The sequence below is a fragment of the Leptidea sinapis genome, chromosome 13 (genome assembly GCF_905404315.1).
Source record: "Leptidea sinapis chromosome 13, ilLepSina1.1, whole genome shotgun sequence".
In the NCBI taxonomy this organism is placed as follows: domain Eukaryota; kingdom Metazoa; phylum Arthropoda; class Insecta; order Lepidoptera; family Pieridae; genus Leptidea; species Leptidea sinapis.
In genome coordinates this window covers 10,621,035-10,644,105 of record NC_066277.1, presented here as the reverse complement: position 1 = coordinate 10,644,105, position 23,071 = coordinate 10,621,035, and the positions used below count along the sequence as shown (strand labels likewise).

General features: G+C 35.1%; 2 protein-coding genes across 5 annotated transcripts; one reads left to right on the top strand and one right to left on the bottom strand.

The window, feature by feature from the left end:
* Window positions 1-1,047: 1,047 nt before the first annotated feature.
* Window positions 1,048-11,848, bottom strand: LOC126967506 (probable glucosamine 6-phosphate N-acetyltransferase). 4 transcript variants are annotated; one of them, XM_050811994.1, is made up of 7 exons: window positions 11,735-11,848; window positions 11,380-11,473; window positions 10,913-11,129; window positions 6,969-7,096; window positions 6,091-6,152; window positions 3,577-3,717; window positions 1,048-2,302 (listed from the first exon to the last, which is right to left on the bottom strand). In XM_050811994.1, exons 2-7 carry the CDS (start codon window positions 11,407-11,409, stop codon window positions 2,284-2,286), a joined length of 597 nt encoding a protein of 198 aa, XP_050667951.1. In that variant the 5' UTR covers window positions 11,410-11,473; window positions 11,735-11,848; the 3' UTR covers window positions 1,048-2,283. The 4 variants fall into 4 exon arrangements, with proteins under 4 accessions (XP_050667951.1, XP_050667952.1, XP_050667950.1 ...); XM_050811995.1 differs by having other exon boundaries at window positions 11,549-11,791; XM_050811993.1 differs by having other exon boundaries at window positions 11,380-11,791.
* Window positions 11,849-14,327: 2,479 nt separating this feature from the next.
* Window positions 14,328-22,616, top strand: LOC126967748 (complex I intermediate-associated protein 30, mitochondrial). Its single transcript, XM_050812409.1, has 5 exons — window positions 14,328-14,761; window positions 16,488-16,705; window positions 19,364-19,549; window positions 20,420-20,564; window positions 22,376-22,616. Exons 1-5 carry the CDS (start codon window positions 14,464-14,466, stop codon window positions 22,453-22,455), a joined length of 927 nt encoding a protein of 308 aa, XP_050668366.1. The 5' UTR covers window positions 14,328-14,463; the 3' UTR covers window positions 22,456-22,616.
* Window positions 22,617-23,071: the final 455 nt, after the last annotated feature.

The following is a 23,071-nucleotide window of genomic DNA, read 5'->3' as shown; positions in this document are numbered from 1 at the left end:
GATAAAGTCTTGTATGCAACTGTTCATAATTAGATATTAAAATACACATTTGATACTATTAACATAAATCCACATTCGTGTTTTAGTACCCCTTATTACAGAACAGTTACATAAATAACTTTTATAAAACGTCATTACATTCTTAGGCGCTCTTCAGACCGAAACACAGTCATGTTTACACATTACTGCTTCACGGCAGGCGAAAGGTGCCGTAGCTAATATGCATGGGTACTTAAAAAAAAAGCGCGTATACCTTCTTTAAAGGTTGGCAACGCTCCTGTGATTCCCCTGATGCTAGAGAATGTGTGCGGCGGTGATCACTTAACACCAGGTGACTCGTACGCTCGTTAGTCCTCATCTTCCATAGTAAAAATCATTTTAATACTTAGTGTAGCTTGGAGCGGATTCTTAATGGATATTTTACTTAGCTAGTTGTTCGAGACGAATTGAGTAAACTTGAAAGTGTCGCATCCAGCTGCTGTTGCACAACACGAACAAGGTAATGATGGATATGCTTTAATTTTTATTACGACAGAAACCTGTTGAGACCTACAATTTAAATATAAAGTGCTTGTGAATATTGTGCAAGGGGACCACACTATATTTAAATTTTACTTGTTAAAAAACTTAAGTTTTTAATCTGCTTTTTTATCTAATGAACAGATAAAAAACGAGCTGTTTAGACTCGTATCATTTTTCCTTAAATCCATTGAAATGTAATGACGAAATTGACAAGAACTACTTTTTGCTTTTTTATTTAAAGTATTATGAAAATACAAGCTACTTAAAATTATGAGATAATCTGAAAATGCCTGTGAAACAGATTATTTACCTAGATGCCCGTGTTTTTTTTAAAGTATATGTTCATTTCAGACGCTCCGCCGGGTACAACAGGTTCACCCGCCGTCACTGTCACTGGTGTGGACGAGAGCTGGAGGTAGCGCGAGCGATTAATATTTCGCTTAAGTCGTAACGTAACTAACGACTCACGCACACTGAACTACGCTCATCGTGACACGCATCGTCCCGTGTATAATAAAAACACAATTAGATGAAAGCAACATTTAATAATCTGAATGTTAACAAAGACATGAACTTATGTTAGATGCAAAGCAGACAGAAGCTTGTTAGTAACTAATATAATAACATACATATAAAAAATTGCATGCGTATAAAGTACACATGTCAGAAGTGAAACTTTTTTGACAAACGAATTTTTACATCTCATTTATATTTATATTACTTAATCTGATCTCTAAATCTAATTTATTTTCATACAGAATTTTTTTTAATTAAAATTTTTAAAAGAGAATTTATGAATGAATTTTTTATTTTCATAAAAATAAGTATATTCAATTCTCAAATGACGAATGGCAAACTATTATGCCACATGTTATTTGTAAATTGTAAATTAAAAAAAAGATAAATATATTATTTACTCTGAACAAATGCTTAGTATAGGATAATTTACAAATTTATCACAAAAAAAATATTTATAAATATAACTCACTGTTTACATAGGTACTCATGATAATGTGAATTAATAAAAAAGATCTTTGTTTACTGTAGTTCAAGACGTTATGCGACGGAATTGCCATCTAAAGTTCTAATATTTAACTACTAAACGAATACATCAACCAATACCGTGTATATTTTCTAGATCTCCCTTTCTCACTCGCTCCATGGCTAAGTTCTTCATCTTTTCGCCCTTTCTCACTCTCTCCCTCTTCTTGGACAAAAACGTCCAACATCTTCATGACGTTAATATTATAATTATAGCGCGCAAAGAAGTTTCACTTCAATAATATACATATTATAATATACATACCTACATATTAAGGAATAAATGAACATTAAGAACATTTTAAGCACACTTTTATGTGCTGGGACAACCAAAATTAATTTAACACCCCATCAAAAAATGATTTACTAAGTTGTAAAACTTTTGATGGATAATTAAATTAACCCTGCATCTGTAAATATAAAACAAACAAACGAGCTAAAGTCACAACAACGTAATTAAAATTTAAAACAAAATTCGATAAAACAAAACAGTAATTTATTTGCGTAAAAGGTTCATATTGAAATCTAATTTGTTTGATGATATGAAACATGAGATATTCGAACTCGGGTGTATATAAAACAAGTGATGGAGAATATAATTATACAAGTGATGGAGTGTCTGTTCTGTTGAGTGGTTCCAGATCGTTGCGAGTTGAGCTTCGTCGGTAGATGTCGTATTTACAGTTTGGAGCGCAGGTCGGCAGTCCCAGCGGCTAATTGTCAGGATGAATCTTCAAAACTGAAAACAATAACATACATTCAAACAATATTTAAAGGTCACTGATCTAGGCGTGGTAATAATATAATCTCAACAATTTATATATTTATAGGACAGCCAGTACTTGTTACGTTCTAATACACTTAAAATATATCAAATATTAACAAAACATGAGTTCAATGTACAACAAATTAAGGTGTCACAACATGCACAGTCTTTACTTCCGTGACACCAAGAACACAATTATATAAAATAAAAGAAAAATTATAAAATCAAGATATATGCGAATTAGAAAAAGGAAAAATAAAGAAGAAGAACATAAGTCATTTAGAGCTTACAATCTCGTAATAGTTTTGTTTAAACGCAGGTAACTAAACTTTAAAAATATCTACCTCACCACAGATGGAGTTATAAAGTTTTGATAGACGTGGTTGGTATTGGAGAATATTGCTTAAGGTTAGTTTTTGCAAATGGCAGATGGAACAGGATTAGAACAGAACAATGATTAAATTCGATCAATTCCTTTCAATCTTCAATAGTAATGTGTTGCAACTAGTCAACGCCGCATCTCTCTGACGATAACAGATTGCGACTCGATTCTGCTCGAGGTATATGCCATGCTCTAATTGGTCATTCCATGGATTACATAATTCATATCAATAAGACATTTCACCTCAGTACAAGATACAAGATAGCAAATACCCAACACAAAAAATAAATCTACAATGTTTACTCTTCATCAATATAGAAATACTTAACAAAATTCCTTATCCGACTGACAAGCGATCGAAAATCTAAAAAAAAAATATATCGCAAAAAAGTATGTGGGATGTATTAGCACATCAAAAATATATACACCGTCATTATCAAGGAAGGTAGATAGAATGGGCTCTGAATTTAAGCTCCGTAGAGGCGTGAAACAAGGAGACCCACTGTCGTCAGTGATTTGGCAGCTGTTGTTCTACAAAACATAATGAAGACTAGGATGGAGAAGGAATAGTTTTAGATGAAAAATACCTCAGCAACGTTAGGTTCGCGGACGATATCTTATCTGAGCTAAGACATCAAAACAGTTGGAAGAAATGTTGTCAGAACTAAACAGCAGCTAGGGTTCCTAAACCCACAGAAGATTACATTACATCGAAAAAGTGTTGGAGTAAGAAATAATAACATTTTGACATACAATAAAACTCGTTTAAGTAAGAGTACTTGATTCTACTTGTAGTACTGTAAAATATTTGTTGTCACGAAAATAAATGTCTTCCAAAAGTTTAACAATACTCTGTAAGTCTTACCGCATGTTCATGGCGTTCGAATTGCCCGGCTCCAGCTTATAGCCCAGTGTTTCGTAGAACTTGATCAGTTTATCCTTGCAGTCCAGCGACATCTTGTAACAGCCGAGCTCTTGTGCCAACAGTGACACTGTCACAACGATTCTGAAAGTAAACATACATCCAGTGAGCAGGGGCGTGCATTCTATATAGGCAATTGTGCAATACTTCCCTAATACGAACCTAAATTAATATATACCACTAGTATTAAAGTTCACTTAGTTTCGTATCTATAATCAAACTTCTATTGAACTGGGTGTTCAGTAAGTTTTACGTACGCTAAATACCTAGTAAAAACCATTGCCTGGCGAGGTAACGTCAACCTCTTCGGGTTATGCGTGCAATGAAAGTATAAGATTAACCAAATGGTCCGGAAACTAACGAAGGATAAAAAACTTCAATATTTTGACCTCAAAAACTAGCGCTGTCCGACTAAAACGCATCTACGAGACTAGTTAGATCTACGGTGCCTACCTTGCTAGAAAACCAATGCACGCTCCTGCCAGTGAGGCCGGTGTCCTACTAATACTTTCACTTACACTTACACTTTCGTGCCAGCTCCCATCCGTATATAATGAATACGTCGATAGAGTCTCTTGTTGTTAGGCAACCGATAAAAACAGGCCACGAATATTAGTTTTGTGCGTAGCGCGTTCCTACTTATTTATTTCCTATACACTAAGTAGGTTTGACAACGAAATATTATATTTTATATTACTTATAGAAAAAACTAAGCTATTTTTATAAAAAGATCTTAAACTAGGTAAGTCCAGTTTTAGGTAAAGAAGTCAACTCTAATGTCGTCAGAAGAAGTAAGAGTCACAAAAAAGAAAGAGAGGCAACTTCTATGTAAATAAAAATGTGGCTTAGTAGCGCCGTGCGATTTGAATTACACCTTATTGTATGACCGCAAGAGTCTCTATTTCTTTAATTGATTTTGCGGAGTGAGACTTCCGTACTTGTACTATTATATATTCTTTTGATATATGTACAAATCAAATCAAAATCACTTTATCATGTAGGTCACGGAAATTACACTTATGAATATTAAAAAAATTTTTTTTTCTTATTGAATCTACCGCTACTTCGTAAAGGGATGAACTAATGAGCCACTCTTTTAATTCAATATTACATTTTCATTGTTTTACAAATCATTTCAATTACAATATAATATGTAAAGTGATGCAACAAACATATTCAAACGTCGAAAGTCAATGCCTTCCGCGAGTAAGTCAAAAAGTAAATGTAAGCTAATACAAAACAAAAGTTATTGAGTAGAGTAGCTGCATCATCCACCAATAAAGGTATTCGGTGAGTATTTTCTGTGAGATTTTATATAAAAGATATATATAATAACTTTTAAGAATCTGAAGCCGAACCTCCGGCAACAGGATCATCCTGCCACCACAAGCTGCGCCCGTTCACGAGCATGACGCATGAGCCAGCCATCGACCATGTGGTTGAGTGAGGCGTACCATACAACCGTAGGGAAGGGGACGACCCATCCCATGTCGCCGCCACAAGCAGTGACATTAAAGCGAAAGTACTATAAGTAATTATTGTAACAGTACATTGTGATATAAGGGAAGTAGGTTAATAATTTATATAAATGAGCTGTCTAATGACATATGTTAATACATACCCGAACCGAAGGCGAGGGTTTTTAATGTCACGAGTTACAATAACCTACATACACGAATATCACACAAAAGAGCTACTTTCAGTAAATGACGCTTTTTGCATATATACTTTTTTTTATAACGAACGCGTAGAGTATATTTGATTATGACAAATGTTGATGTCAAAATAATTAAATTAAAATTGGTATTTAATTACAATAAACAACCAAATAATGTGTTAACAATTAAATTGTTCTTATAAAATCTATCCGGTTTTATTTTATGTGGGAAACTCCTTGCTACTTAACTTTTAAACTAACTTTCTGAATTATTTAAAAGTAAACTGTCAAAGTAATGATCGAGCTCGTAAATAAAATTAGTGAAATTACTGGGCAAATGAGACTTAACTCTTAATCTTATGTCTCAAGGTGACGAGCGCAATCGTAGTGCCGCTCAGAATTATTGGGTTTTTCAAGAATCCCATCAATTGGGGCCGGGCGTATCAATTACCATCAACTGAACGTGCTACTCGTCTCGCCCCTTACTGTCATCAAAAAATTAAAAAAAATAAAGTCACGACCGCGTCAAACAAAGATTTCCTTTGGTATAAAATGAAAGTACGCCATGTTTAACATCTGAATAATAAAAATAATAATCTTTTCTCAAAAGCTATATTTTCCACGTTAAGTATGGAGCGGGTTTTTGTTTCACTGGTGTTATCAACTTTTTTCTCAACAATTTTTCAATCTTTAATTATTACATTTCCAAGGATTAAACTATTTTCGGTTGATTTCCTTTCGTTGTTTTATTTTATTGTATTACAAATAATAAATGTAATAGTAAGCCTGGTAATACTTACAACTTTCCGAGCTGCTTCCCTCTGTATGTGTCGTTCACCACCACATCTTCAAGGCGGCCTCTCTAAAAATAAAGATAATCCATTAAACTATACCATATATTATATACACTAAGGTTAAAACCTGTAGGATAATTGGCACGGATATGAAGTTGACTTCGGAGACATCAATAAAATAAAATCAAAACCTCTTAGATTAAATGCTACGATAAAAAGAACATTTCATATTAAATTTTTTCAAAAATGTTGAGAACCCCTGACTTATTTATTCTACCAGTAAACCAAGGTCATCGCCCTAACATCGGTCCAATGGCGTATAGATAGCATCAGCTGCGCGGCAACTCCAACGAATAAGGCGGGTGATGTTTATCATTAATAATGTTAATTTCTTTAAATTTTGCTTTTTATGATTCTTTAGGACCTAGGTTATAAATAGCGCGAATAGCCCTCTTCTGCAGCACAAATATTGTATAATTATCGGCAGCTTTGACCCACAGAAATATAACATTAGACAGACATGTTGCACACACTGAGCCGCTACAGAGAAAACATCAGGTACACTAATTTGTTCCAAATTTTTTAATAAATCCCGAATGAGCGCGACTGAAAGGAAGTCGCGGGCAGAAGGAGTGTTTTGTGAACAGCAGATGTGTGAGAACATTTCGTTTGTACCTCAACGTTGGGACACGTCACGCTTATATGCTTTAGAATTGAGATGATTCTGTATTTTGTGTCTTTCAAGAATCCTTAGTGGCACTGCATTGTAATGGAAAGGGCGTATCAATTACCATCAGCTGAACGTCCTGCTCGTCTCGTCCCTTATTGTCTAGTTCCTTAGTCTAATAACTAGTTATTACTAAAAAAATGGCATAGGTACATACCAATGAGCAATTATGTATAAACTTTTGTTCAACTGTCAGAGTGGCTGCACCAATCAATTTGGAAATTCGCTTGTCCTCGATGACTGTCACGTAGTAACCTCCCGACATCTTCATCTGAGTAAAGCGTTCTGAAATATACAATCCACAAATAATTACATATTGTTGTGTAGTGTGTTGGTTGGTGGGTCGTGTGGTGTACATACTATATAGGCAATAAGGCAGTGCCTACCTCGTTAAGAACCTAAACAAGTACAGCACTAGTTTTAAGGTTTTTTTTAGTTAAATTTTTTCTTATTAATGTTGCGTGACCGTATCCGTGATATCACCAAAGGATCGCAGGCTGTGACCAGCCCGCATTGGATGTGTGGGTTTTCTAAACACCATATGCACCAGGCTACCACAAAATTCGCGTTTCACCGATACTTCTAAAAATGGAAATCTTCCTCCACATTGGAGAAACGGGACGCAATATAAAGATTAGAATCACAGAGCACATCCGAAGTGAACGCAAAATAGGTGGCAGGATCTCAACGGTAGCAGACCAAGCGCTCAACTCCCCGGGACAAGAAAACAAGCTTTTGGAAGCCATCGAAATCAAGTGGCGACCTAATTTTAATAGAGACAAGGGTTGCTCTCTGTGACCTACTTGGAATACCGTATTAAACGCATCTCGAAATAAAAATGCCAGAGGCGTATTTCCGGCCGAAGGTTTTATACCCCGGGCGCTCACAAGGCGATGACGTCACACCCCCGGTCATTCAACAGTCGCGCTCTCGTTCGCACGCTGCTGCGAAAAAAAAAATGAAGTTATTTGTGTTAAAAATAGAAATAAATACTGTATTATGCTTCAGTATTTAGATTCAACAGCTAAAACACCTGATAAACACTTTTTTATCTGCCTGAATATCCAAAAATAAATAAAAAGTTGATAACATCTGTAAAAAGAGTTGATACTCTCAAACTAAAGTGCACTGTTGTAAAGACCATTTCGATGTAAGAACCTGCAAAACGTACGTTTTAATGTACTATTAGAACGGATAACCAATTTTGATAAAACATGTCTATGAACAACTGTTAAAACATCAACTATCAATTTACAAAACGCATCGAAATCGGTTCCCCAGCTTATGAGCTACAGCACTACAGACACACACACACATAGCGGTCAAACTTATAACACCCCACGTTTTGCGGTAGGCGTTAATAAATAACCAATAAGAAATATATTGTGCAGCCACCAAACTATCCACTTTTGGCAGATTGTCCGGGACCTTATAGATATCCATCTTCCACTCTACAGTTTCACTTTAGTGTAGTCTGATATAAAAGACAATCTATATTATTTCTTTTAAATACAAGCACACTATAGGTAATAGGAAAACGAAGATGATCGAAACAAAATGAAACGAGACCCGCGTAATCACCGGACCGAGCGCCGCGCCGTGTCGCGGTCGCGGGATGAACGTCATAGTATGAGCACTCGTAATCTCAGAAATTCAAAGGGCTTAAAATTCTCGTCGTTATAACATCGGAAAAACTGCACGTTCGATCTAAGCTCCGATGTTAGTTGTATTTCATAGTAATATTTTGAACATTTTGTGTTCTCCATTGTTTGCAACAGGAAGAGTATTGTGATTTAAATGTAAAACTGATGACGAACATGCAATTTTGCCTTATTTTATAAAATAAAAAATTAAATACCAACTTACAAAGCATTATGAAAAGGTTCAGATGAAGCTATTATAAAGGAAATCTACTTTTCACAAGAGTTCCAGCAAACAAAAATCAAATATTTGTATATCAGTTGTGTGGTAATAATATACATGAAAAAATAATTCTTAATAATCTGAGTTGAGAAACATTTAGCTACATAGGTGATAAATCATCTAATATACAAAATGTTGTGGTGTTTGTTACCAAACTCCTCCAAAATGGTGCAACAAATTTGTGTGCTGTCTATTTTTTATAGCTCAAAATTTTTATTTCATTTTTTTTATTGATTTGTTTCACAATAGAACATTTGCTGGGTCAGCTAGTAACAATACATATTTAAAAACCTCTATAGAAACCATTTATACACATTTAGATGAGTCCATGTACTTATACACATCATAAGCAAAATAATTGACTTGGAAAATGAACTTAATATGTTGGACATGCATAATTCTATTTTGAGAAAAGAAGACTATATTGAGTCACTTTTGAAATGATTCAAGTTATATTTATGCTATAAAATCAAGATATACTAAAGATAACAATATTAATTATTATCATAAAAGATTATTATAACATACAGTCTCAGTATATAATGATTACATTATTGTTATGATAAATTTTTTCAGATTAAACTTTATCAGTGGCACATAATCACTTACTGACGTAATGGGTGATCACCTACTATCAAATGAGCTTGGGCTTATTCATTGGCAACTGACTAAAAGAAATAGTCATGACAGTAAACTAGTGTACACAAACTTAATGGAGAACTGCCTCAGTAAAAATATTTCCATTACATTCAGATAAATTTACATTCTAAGTGGGTCAAACATCGGGTTCTTTGTCACCGCCCACCGGCCGAGCGAATAGACATATTGCTGTGCGTGTGCGACGGAATAGCGCGATCGAAAGATAGCGGTGTCCTGTTTTCATATAGAGATATGAATCAGCGATGACCGGTTGAATGCAAACCTGATCTAATGATGCTTTGTTTGTAAACCTTGTGTATGTACTTACTTAAGTTTTTTTCTGTTCTTATTTTAATTATCATTACGAACTCAACTCATGTTAGCAATCCGGACAAATCTTCGTGATTTTTGGTTTGCTGTTTTATTTATATAAATTTGTAACATTTAAAAAAAATAAAATCTTTAACTATAGTAAAAAATGAAGTTATATACAGTATATAAATTACAATATTGGATATATCCTAGAATAGTTTCACTGAGAACACAAAATAATACAATTATTCAGACATGACAACAGAATATTAAGATAAGTAAACAATAGAATTTTTAGGCGAAAACACAATATTATATAAATCAAGACAACAACATAGTAGTGGATTAAATAATGAATAAAGACTCAAGGTTTCAAGACCAGCAAGGAGAGCAATAGTTGTTTTAAATTATTCTTAAATGACACAGTAGAGGAGTGTGAAAACAAGTCGACAATAATGTGAGAATTCAAAGACCTGTCAGGAACATTAAATGGCAAAATCTCGAGAAGTTCGTGACAAGTTAGTTCAGCCACACATATTTTTGTTCGATATATTAATTGAATTTATTAGAAATTTATTATGTTTCAAAAATTATTAAATAGATTTACAGACAGTTATTATATAAAAGCAATAAGAAAAGCTGTTCATGTTGTATAAAGATGTCAAATGCTGGCCTTCATTGGACTTATTAAGCCCCAAGAGTAAACAATACAATCTCAACAGATATATGAAAAAACAATAAATGAAAGAGGCATACACCTAAACATTTTAATGTATTAGCCAATCAATTTCTTTAGTATCAATTATCAGGAAGACTTGAGTGAATGTCAGTCTGTGGAAGGTGTGGCAAGGTCACATCATTTATAACAAGTTCTTGAAAGGCCAACATTCTTGCAAAACCAGTTTCAATAATATAATGACACAGATACTTTAATGGAGTTTATTAATGACCTTATTAACTGATGAAATATAAAATATTTATAATTTTTAATTATGATAAAAGTAATTTTGCTAAAGGTTTTAAATAAATTGCATTAAGTATTTAATGAATGTTTTTCTAATTATCTGACTAGACAGAAACTTATAGAAATAATAGTTTGAATTTGCAAAAACAAATTTTATCCTTGATTAGAAAATTTTAAGTAATATAATGATTATGTAAAAGCAATATCATAAAAATACAGAAATAGCATACTGACATAGGTAGTAGCAAAGTTTTATCACTTACCATCAAATAACTTCCTACTTATGTTTCCGGTGCTAGTTAACTGACTAAGCAATTGCAAAAATCCTTTGTCATAGTCTGCTCTTTGTAGTGGTCTTACAACCATCCATTCTTCTCCAGGGTTTGATGCACTTATCTTAGGGCGAAAAACTGCTGGGCTTTTGTTGAAATCTAATTTGTTTAATATATCCGGTGGAAAAAGAAATTCTGATTCTTCCTCCTGAAATTATAAACAACAATTATGTTACAAATCATTATGTGTAAGACTATAAGAATTTTATATTAAAAGCTTATTAGAATTATGGGCATAAAAAGTTCATAATAATTAAATTTGTACCATTAGACAATTTATATTTATGTATGTATAGGAATTTGGTATTCGGTATAGTATACTTATTATACTTTTAAGTATGTACATGTATGTAGTATAGTGCTAAAAATATTTAAGTTTACAAGATATATATACTCACCTTAAAACCATTCTGCTTTTCAATACCCATTCTTAAATACTGATTCTTAATGCTGCTATATCTTAATTTATTTTAAATGGAGCACATTTTGTTACTGTAAAGATTGTCTATTTTAGATATACTTATTTTTTTTATTAACATAAAAAGTTATGATAGTGATATTGATTACATATAAATAAATAATTTTTAACAGTATTATTATACTGTGATATTTAGCTAGTCTTCTCAAAATACTAAACACACTATAGCTCTTGAGGATTGAGCACAGAACAGAACACTTGAGCCGGTGAGCACATGAGTAAATGAGACTTGAGTGTTGATTAATGATTAAAAAGCATAATAATTCAATATTTACTTTATTGTATTAAATTTAAATTTGTAGGTACTTGTTCAAAACTTAATGACAAGTTAAGTGACAACGTAAACTGACGTTAACGTGCAAGTGCAACGTCTACCACGTCCACTAGGTACCACAGCCAACTATTATTGTTGATAATAGTAATACTAGTCGGCTATGTCACTACGGGCTACCTGCTACCACCTCCTTAGAATATTGACACCTTTAAACTATGTGTAATGTCATCTTTGTCCATTTCTCACAATCTTTGATAATATGAATTGTTCACTATGTTGGCACGTGTAAGTTGTGTCAGCTTGGCTGAAAAACACAAGAAACACAAACTACAAGAGTTCTAAATTAGGTAAAGGTGAATACATACTATCAACACGCGATCCGACACGGTGTGGCGACACCTAACGTGCGCACATAGACAACACCACACCCGACGCTATAATCTACATTATTTATATATATATATATATATATATAAATAATGTGTGTATATATATATATATATATATATATATATTTATATCTACATACTTTGCCAGTATCATGTGAAAGGCGAGAGTGTAGCGACGTAGCCATGGATTTACTATTACAAGACGAGCTAGATGAAGATTTCGGGGACGATTTATTGCAGATTTTAGGTTTAGATACAATACAGAAAAACTTGAATAAAAAAACGTATTAGACGAAGAAGATATTGGATTCATGAAATAAATGAATTTCATTTTCACAAAGAATGACCGCACTCGCTTCGCTCGTGCGTTCAACTTCGCTTTCGTAGGTGATCGACAACTTGTCGCACTTGTTGCACAATAGGTAGATATTCCTGAATGAGTAATACAAAATAAAAAAAACCGGCCAAATGTGGGGTTTTTTAAAATTATCAAATAAACTATGCTATTAAATATATAAAAGCGAGCGTTGGTTTTATTTTTCCTTTAAATTTAAAATATAGGTAAACTTCTAATGACCATAATTAAAACAAAAACTATTAAACATACAAATAAATTGGTCCCTACGTTAACTGACTTTGACATTTAAAACCCTTGAAATTCCCCCTTTTTTATACAATTTTATTTTCATTTTTTTATTCCAATGATGTTGGGTAATTTTTAAATACAATACTATTCTTTTCATGTCGTTTTACTTACTGAATTAATCGACTGGAACAGACAGATAGACGGATAGAAAAAGTCGCACCAAGTGTTTTATTTTTACTATTTTCGTGCAAAACCCTATAAAAATGAAGACACCCGTCGTAATCGAATATTATGATCCCGATATTGGACCGAACTCATGTCATATAGCACCGGGTATCTTTTGACTAGTTTTATTAATTGTTCATCAGTCATTTTTATAAATAGCGTTCATACACCACGAAAATTTTCGTACAACTGACGCGTGGCGTCAGATGTTAACTAGCCTTTCCGCATCGGACGTGCCCGCAGGCAACGTCATAGCTTTACGGACATGGCATTTTTGTGTTCACTTGTTCCCGGGCGGCACAGCGAGCGGTCGTTATCAAGACTTTGCACGGAGATTGTTGTTTGTGGAGATTTTGGTTTTATTTTATAATGAACATATAATGTTCATTACAAAAACATAAAAGGAAATAAATAAAACAAGTAATTAACATTGAAAATCAAAATTTATTTTTAAATATGCCTATTTTTACACTTATTGTCCAATGAAAACCTGTGTGAAATAAAATAGAAACACAGTATGAATAATTTATACATGGTCTTATAGCTTGTTTCAATAGCTTTCTTCGAAAAGGCTAGAAACGCACTGCTTAACACGCATCGGGTAGCGTGTGTTCCCCCACTCCTTGCAACACGCCAATCTAGCTCGACTGGATTTTACAGCGTGTGGGGGCGTGTGATCACATGGCGTGTTGCATATATGTTTCTTAATGTATTAAATATATTATGGGATTGATTAGTACTGACACGCGTCGGATGGCGTGGAGTGGCGTCGCGTTTTGATAGTATGTCTTGAGCTTAATATCTACCGTAGTTGTACCTGTAAGGTAAGTCGTAAGTAACAACCAAACAGGATGTAAATAGTAAGAATTAATAGACGCGACTGCCTAAGAAAAAATTTAAATTTAATTCAGCATGAAACGGGCAGTGATTTGAACTATGTTAGAAAAAGTAATTTTATGGCGAAGTATAATCCGGCTTAGTTTGAAAGCGAACACTGGCTAAAAACGTAGTGGGTTTCGGCTATCTCTGTTTCTTATAATATTATAGCCGTCATCTGTCAATCTATTAAAGTACCTATATTTCGTGCATATTTCATACAATCTTGAGGTATAACTTCGAACCTACAGAAAAAAAAATTGCCAATCCTTAAACCTAACGGGGTTTTTCTTGTTATAAAGAAAAATTATTTATAATCTTCTTTTATTATTTTCTGGTTTGAGCTGATAGTCTTGTTACCATTTACCAATGCTCCAAATAAATAAAACAAACATTCAACTATCAAGTAAACACAGACTAAAATGAATAATGATGCTCTAATAACTAATTTAAATTTGGCCTATGGACTTACATCCCGTGCCACTAAATAAATTAAAAGTTATATTATATTTATATGTCTTCCACCTTGCTTTTGCAAAACGTAAATAAAATAAAATTTAACTATAAGTTATTTCAAATAGAAGAAAAATATGAAGTAATTTATGTGAGGCATTTAATGTAATAAGATTAGATAGTGAGAAATACGTATTAAATATGTCGCTATGTATAAAATTCAATAATCTAAAACTTAAAAGTTGCTACCGCTATGCATTTTCATGCAATAATTTAGACTATCGAATCAGTTTACTGAATCAGCCTAACCTGAATATTATACCACGACGAGAACTCTTTTGGGAAAGTAATAGAAAAGCAGGTTACAACTCCAAAGAAAAACATTCTAAAATTCTGATGATTAAAGAAGGATTTCAAGAACTTAAAACTGAATTCAAGCTATTGGGTAGTGAAATAAAAGAATATTTAGAAGTTGATCCGCTTCTCATAGCCAGACCAGGTTAGCAGTTTGAAAAATTCATGTAGTTGTTATCAGCTGATGAATAATTATATGTGTCACTTCATGTTAAGTGATCACTGCCACCTGCCACATTATTCTGCAACACCAGAGGAATTACAGAAGTATATCTGGCCTCTTAGAAAAGTGTACATGCTTGTGTTGCAAGGTACCCATACCATATCATCCTGGAAACACTTCACAAGGAAGCTCATTCCATATTTTGCTTGTATGTGGAAGAAAGCTCTTTGAAACGGGCACTGTAAAGAAATACTAGAAATCTAGATGGCAGGCAGCAGGAATTAGGTCAAACATCTCTTTGGAACACTGGCTGTGGTAAAAGTAGTAGAAGACACACTTTGAAGTCTCTATGCAACACCATATGATCTATTCACAGAGGGATATAGATCTCCAACAATTCAACTAGCTCTGTGTTACATGCGGTCAAATAGTTTGAGGTGATTTTGTTTTTTTTTTATGGAATAGGAGGACAAACAAGTGTACAGGTCACCTGGTGTTAAGTGATCACCGCCACCCACATTATCTTGCAACACCAGAGGAATCACAAGAGTGTTGCTGGCCTTTAATGAAGGTGTATGCGCTTTTTTGAAGGTACCCATGTTGTATCGTCCCGGAAACACCACACAAGGAAGCTCATTCCACAGCTTTGTAGTATGTGGAAGAAAGCTCCTTAAAAACCGCACTGTGGAGGACCGCCACACATCCAGATGGTGGGGATGATATCCTAACTTGTGGCGTGTCGTGCGAAGGTGGAATTCGGTGGCAGGAATCAGGTTAAACAGCTCTTCGGAACACTCCCCGTGATAAATGCGGTAGAAGACACACAATGAAGCAACGTCTCTATGCAATGCCAAGTGATCCAGCCGTTCACAGAGCACTGGGTCCCCGACAATTCGAGCTACTCTGCGTTGCACACGGATAAATGGATTGGAGCTGATACTATAGTGCGCCAGACCATGAGCTTTTTAGGGTGTGTCAGGCCAGAAAACAGAAGAATACTCCATATGTGGCAGACTTACTATTTATAATGGTATTATCTCGAAAATTGGTTTATTAATATTTATTCAATATACTATTTATCATTTCATGCAACCAAACAGTTGGCTGTTGTCATTAACAACATTATTTATAAGATAAGGAATAAAATTTTGCACTAATTATGTAGAAGCCACTAGAAAGAATAGAATAGTAAGCAATAGAGTTCATAAATTTTATATTTATGAGTTACCTAATATATAAAATTCTTGTGTTGGTTTGTTACCAAACTCCTCTGAAACGGCTGAACCGATTTCTATGAAATTTTGTGTGCATATTGGGTAAGACTGAGGATCGGCCAGCATCTATTTTTCATATTCCTAAATTATAAGGGTGTAAATTTTTGTTTTATTGTGATTTAGCATTAAAAAATACATACAACTTTAAATTTTCAACTTAAGATGAACCCCTGTTTTTTAATCACCATTTTTATATTATTCTGTTCCATCCAGAGATTCGCAATAAGTTGCAAGGTGGCAATCAAATATTTACATTTTATTTTTCATTTAATTATATTTTTTCTTCACAATTTAAATTAACCTTCAACCATCTCAATATGGTAAATCAACATTTGCCGGGTCAGCTAGTATATCATAAAGTTACATAAGTTTATACAAGGCAAAGTGATATAATGTAGAAGTGTAATTAACCTGTAATTAATTTTAATTTTCAGGTGAAACTGATCTTGTATGGCTTTTTAATGAACCGGGTGTATTAGACAAGTTTGTAACAACTAGTGATAGTGACCACAATGAAGGTTATAGTAATTGCAAGTTAGAAATGAGTCCCTCGGGGCGTGCTTTATTTCATGGTTATCTGGATACCAAGGTTCCCAAAGATGGCCGTAATAAAAGGGCAGGTTACTGTTCTATGAGATCAAAACGGGTCAGAGTAGGTATATATGCTATAATATTGTTATGTTTAATTATAAGCAGGAAGATCATAAAACTTATTTGAATGGGAGAATAAATAATAATAAATTTCGTTTATTTCAAAGATTACATATACATTTTTTAGTGGTTGAGACTTCCCAGTAAGTTGTCTTAGGACACTTGTATTGGGAATATCTCACAACTTCCTTAGTTAGTTATAGTTATAACACTATTATTAATATCAATAATCCATATTAATTGAGAGATAGAAACTAGTTGTTTAGAATGAGCCTCCTTGGGTATTTATTTGGATACAAGAATTTTATTAAGAGGTTAGGTTACTGTGATATGAGACCAATTTCTGTAGTAATATAGATTTATGCTAATCTATGTTGTGATATTGACAAAACACACACATGTCTAAAGGTGTATGAGCTTTTTTGGAAGCTACCCATGTCATATCCGAAAACACCTTTCCCTGGAAATCTGGGAAACAAGGAAGCTCATTCCATAATTTGGATGGACACTGAAGAAAGTTCCTTGAAAACTGCCCAGTGGAGGAACACCAAACATTCAAATGGTGGGGATAATATACTAATTTGTGGGATGTTGTGTGAAGATGGAATTTGGTGGCAGGAAACAGGAGGTCAAACATTTCTTCCGCACACTCCTCATGATAAATGCTGTAAAAGGCGCACAAAAAAGCGACATCTCTACGCAATACCAAGTGGTCTAGCCGTTCACAGAACTAGGGCCCCGGCAATTCGTGCAGTTCTGTGTTGCACGAGGTAAAATATATTACACAATATTCCATATGTGGCCGGACCTGCGCTTTCTAAAACGCTAGAATATGGGTCGGCTTGAATTATTGCCGTGCTCTATTTATGACGCCCAGCTTTTTCGATGACAAATTGGCTCCGCCCTTCACATGACCGAGGAATCGGCAATCGCTCGAGATTATACGATAAATGGGGTTTTTTTTTGGAGTGAATGCGCAATTTGAGTCTTGTGGGGGTTAAATTTCACAAGGTACTTAAAGAACACTTCCCTTAAAGCCTCGCCTAGTATCGGAATACTGGGTCTCGAAATCTCGAGCAATTGCCAATTCCGTGGCCATCTGGAGGGCAAAGCCAAACTGGCTTCAAAGAAACTGGGCGTCATAAATAGAGCACGGCAATACTTCAAGCCGGCCCACATTCTAGCGCTCTACAAAGCGCAGGTCCGGCCTCACATGGAGTATTGCTGTCATCTCTGGTCTGGCGCACCCCAGTATCAGCTCGATCCATTTGACCGCGTGCAACGCAGAGCAGCTCGAATTGTCGGGGACCCAGTACTCTGTGAACGGCTGGATCACTTAGCGTTGCGTAGAGACGTCGCTTCATTGTGTGTCTTCTACCGCATTTATCACGGGGAGTGTTCCGAAGAGCTGTTCAACCTGATTCCTGCCGCCGAAATTCACCTTCGCACGACACGCCACAAGTTACGATATCATCCCCACCATCTGGATGTGTGGCGGTCCTCCACAGTGCGGTTTTCAAGGAGCTTTCTTCCTCGTACCACGAAGCTGTGGAATGAGCTTCCTTGTGCGGTGTTTCCGGGACGATACGACATGGGTACCTTCAAGAAAAGCGCGTACACCTTCCTTAAAGGCCGGCAACGCTCTTGTGATTCCTCTGGTGTTGCAGGAGAGTGTGGGCGGCGTTGATCACTTAACACCAGGTGACCCGTACGCTCGTTTGTCCTCCTATTCCATAAAAAAAAAAAAAAAAAAAAGGTACAATTTACCCTATTCCGCGACATTCACAAGAGAGGACTCGATCATGTATGCTGCACCCAGTGAGAAAGGTCCACTTGCATAACTCTCGGGAAGCCCAAATGGTGGAAGTTTTGAGAGAAGGGCCTTGTGCCGTACACAATCATAGGCCTTCTCTATATCCAGGCCTTCTCCCGTTCGTTGGCAGGCGATCAACGCCTGCAAACGAACCATGGCGATACTCGTACTGCTTGTTGTTTATCAACTGGTGACCCTGTAGGTATAAAAAGAGCTGGTGGTTAATTATGCTCTCCATAATTTTGCAGAGCAGAGAGGTAATAGCTATAGGCATGTAGTTTGCCGGATCCGAACTGACAAGGGCTGACTTCTATACGCCTTGCGTCAACTCAGAGGCACATGTAAGCACTATGGGAGTAATGCCACCCAGGCTACTCGACGTCCAACGAAAACAGCGCGCCGACCAGCTTTCTGTCTGAACTGCACTTCAGGCATAGAGCTCTGACACAGCGGTATTTTTTCATTGTCATTAAGAGTCGAGATGGAGGGAATAAGACTGCATAGAACATCGGTTTTCTCTTTTGCCATATGGGCCAGGTTGTCATTACTCATGTGCAGCGGCGGCAGGGACGGCTGGTTGAAGTAACCAAGAGCAGCTTTCGACAACACTTAGAAACTAACGTGTTCCAGTCGGGTAACTAGAAAGCTGCTCACCGATTTTGACGACATGCATGGTTATATTTACTCTTTAGAACTTTGCAGTTCGAATTCTGCCCAGCGCCACAACCCAGCTTCGATGTGGCTGTTGTTTGCAGTCAGATGCTGCTTAATCTTCTTAACAAAGAGCTGTGAAGTGTGAATTAATTACAATATGTACAAAAACCTAAAGAATTCCTTATTTTCCAGAAATCATTTAAAAGGGAATCCACTTACAATTGGCATATCTACAACACAATGGTTATCAAAGTGAGGGGAGATGGGAGATCATATTTGTTGAATATCTCTTGCGAGGGCTACTATGATGTAACATGGAATGATATCTATCATTATGTACTGTTTACTAGAGGTGGGCCGTACTGGCAAGTTGCAAAGGTTTGTGCATCATACTTTGTATTAAACTTGAGAAAATCAGGTCAGCTTTAAAATATTGAGTCAGCCAGCTGTTAGGTTTGGATTACAATAACATTTTGAATAGAAAACACATGAAAAGATGAACTTATGCCATAATAAAACGATTATATATTATTAATATCAGTTTTGTACCGAACCGATGTGATGTTCACACTACACCCGTCACTCTAAGACTACACAGGACTCGAATAACATAGATATCACAGAAACACATATAGCAATATAAGAGTAGATTATATTTTGTTATCTTCGATTTGTTTGTATTTATCTCGTAATTAGATATGTAGATACTGTAAAAATAATAATCGTGCAATAACTATACTCGGTAGTGGGTAAGTACACAAAAACTCGAAAAAGGAGAGCATCGGGTTGTTTCGGAAAAATCAATAATTTTGTTTAAAATACCTAGTTTTGTACCATACTGTTGAATACCGTTTTTAGGACTTCGCTTCTTTAAGGCGTCCCTAGACGGCCCTGTATATAATGAAATTGTTTCACAACAGAACTGTCAAACCGTTAATAAATTCTCTCATAGAAAATATGTCAAGACAAATTAAATATTGGAAAATAATAATTATGGGTCCCAAGTCGAAATAAAAACTATCCTATCTCTCAAGTTCGACTAAACTGCACTCCATGAAGTAATCCCCATTAAAATGCGCTCATTAGCTTAGAAGTTCACTGGAAACAAACTTCAGGACACTTGATTTATATTTATTAAGATAATACAAAAATAAGTGATGGCTCAATTCATTTGCAGCGTTACAAGTGTGAGCATATTTCACTGAGATTACATGTTTGGTATAAAATGTTGTGATGTCCGTATTCCAGATTCCATTCTCAAAGTTTGTTCTTGGATCAAAAGGAAGGCTGCAGGACAAGCAGACAAGAATAAAGTTAGACAGGGTGACACACTTTGGTATCTCATGCGGGGATAAAGTAAATGGCAATTTTAATTTGGAAATTGAATATGTTGGTAAGGCAATTTTCATATTGTATTTTGTAAATGTACAAATATTTTTTAGGGCCCTTCCCAATATACTATCTACAGATAGAGATAAATTACTACCTCCTACTGTCACTAATTAGCTGTCAATAATCTTAAGTTGTCCCAATATACCCGATAAGTCATTTTTATCGCCTTATATTGGGACGCGTCAATTGCAATTTCCATACAAACTTCTATCGCTGGTCAATGGGACGACGTATAAACTATACGTATATACAGACAGCGTGTACAGATAAGGTGAGTTACCGTCGGAAAGTTTATTGGGACAAAAAGTCAATGATAGTTTTATCTCAAGTAAGAGATAGACTGAATACTGAGAACGGCCGTAAGGCGATCTACCTACAACTACATATGTCTAGCTACCAACTAACATCAATATTGGCATTTACCGACACTACACTGATGTTAAGTAATCACCGCCGCCGACATTCTCTTGCAGCATCAGGAGTCACAGGTCGCGTTACCGCGGTTTAAGAAATTTATACGCTCTTTGTTTGAAGGCACACATGTCGTATCGTCCTGGAAACACCGCACAAGGAAGCCTTCACAGCTTGATCGTAAGTGGAAGAAGGTTCCGTGAAAAACGCACTGTGGAGGAACGACACACATCCAGATGGTGTGGATGATACTTGAATAATTACCGTAAAAAAATAAGGTTAAGGTCTGAGCTTTTTCATTCCCACGAATAGTAGTTTGAGGAGAGGCTTTCACTTTATAAGATACTTAATTATATAATCGGCACATCCTCCAACTGTATTCAGTAATAAAATAATTATCCTGTCTTGATCTAGTTAAGAAAAGCGGACTCGCCCTTGAAGGGTTCCGTAGCAGTAAGTAACATAATATAAAAGTTATATAGAAAGGAAAATTATATTCAATTATTTAAATGAAAAAGGCACAAAATCTTTGCTCAAAATCATACAGTACAATCTCATCATTTATACGCATTAAAATAAACTACTTACTTGAATCGTAAAATGAATTTTTGGTCGTAGTTTGTATGGTAATTTACATCGTGTATTTTTTTAGTTTTATCATTTTCTTATTTTAGAAGTTTGCAGCATTAGTAGACGCACTTTGGAATTGTCTCTCGCGCAAACTATTCAGTTTAGAAAAAAAAATTGAAATATTTCAATATCATTTTGAAGAACTATCCATAAATCCACACGTATGGGTTTGAATTTTTGAGTTTCAGTTCTAAGTATGGGGATCCCTCAAAATTTATTCTTTTTTTTTCTATTTTTGTGTGAAAATGTTAATGCGGTTCACAGAATACGTCTACTTACGAAGTTTAAACAGTTATAGTTCTTATAGATTTGGAAAAAAGTGGACGTGACATACACGGTCTTTCAACCATGTTCTCTTTCAACACCAAAGTCCAATCTCAGGAGCGAGGTGTGTTACCTCGAAATATATAACCTGACATAATTCATATGTCTAGATAGAGTCTCTTTCTGTTAGACAACCGATGAAAACAGGCCAGGAATATTAGCTTAGTATGCGTAACTAGCTACGTCTTACACTCGCGATTTGTATGACACTTTGTGTTAGTGTGAGTGAATTGCTCAAAATAAAGTTTAGTGCTAAAGTCTATTTTTTGACGTTTTCACAGCTGTCAGCTCTTATCTAGACGTATAAATGATCGAAGTATATAACAATTACAGACCAAAATTAAAGTACCTTTTAGCAATATGAATCTAGTAGGTACATAAAATAAACTTGACCTACCTTGAAAGTTATAAAATTACTTAAATATAATGTAAGTTACTTCTTGACAGGCTTAGAGTTCGATCCAACACACGAAGAAGATTTTGCTTACGAAATGTATCAAACTGAAAAACATATTGTCGGAGTGTAGCTGATAGTTGTTCAGTGACTCACGCTGAAGTACATGATGACGAACCAACGCTAACATATGAAGAAGGTTTGTGTTGGGCTTGTGTCTTGTAGCGAGTCGAAATTTATTATTATTGACACAACCTGTTGTGAAATGTTGAATTAAAAAGCTTACAAGGAAAACTAATTGTTTAATTTGAATAAAAGCAAGCTCGCGATTTTTATGATCATTATAATTATGGATTTTGCCAGCCACCCGCTAAATCGGAGATTATCTTTTACCGCCCCTTTTGAAAATCATTTATTTTTCTTCGCCCCCAATTTTTATACACTCCTAGTACCAGTATTCCTAGTTTTATACTATCATACAGGGCAGAATTATAAACTAATTAGGGCGCCCTGCACTCATACGATTTAAATTCGTATCCGTGATTTTTCAAACAGGCTGTCATACAAAAACGTACATTCAGATCGTATTTTTTTCATGGATCCGTAAAATCACAGATGAGTGCACAAACACCCTTATTCACAATTTTAATTATAAAGTATCTAAATGACTTTGACTTATTGATGTTGACTGACTAGAAATTTTTTACTGGGCCCTTTAACGCCCCACTCTAGTTCTCTAACAAGGGGGT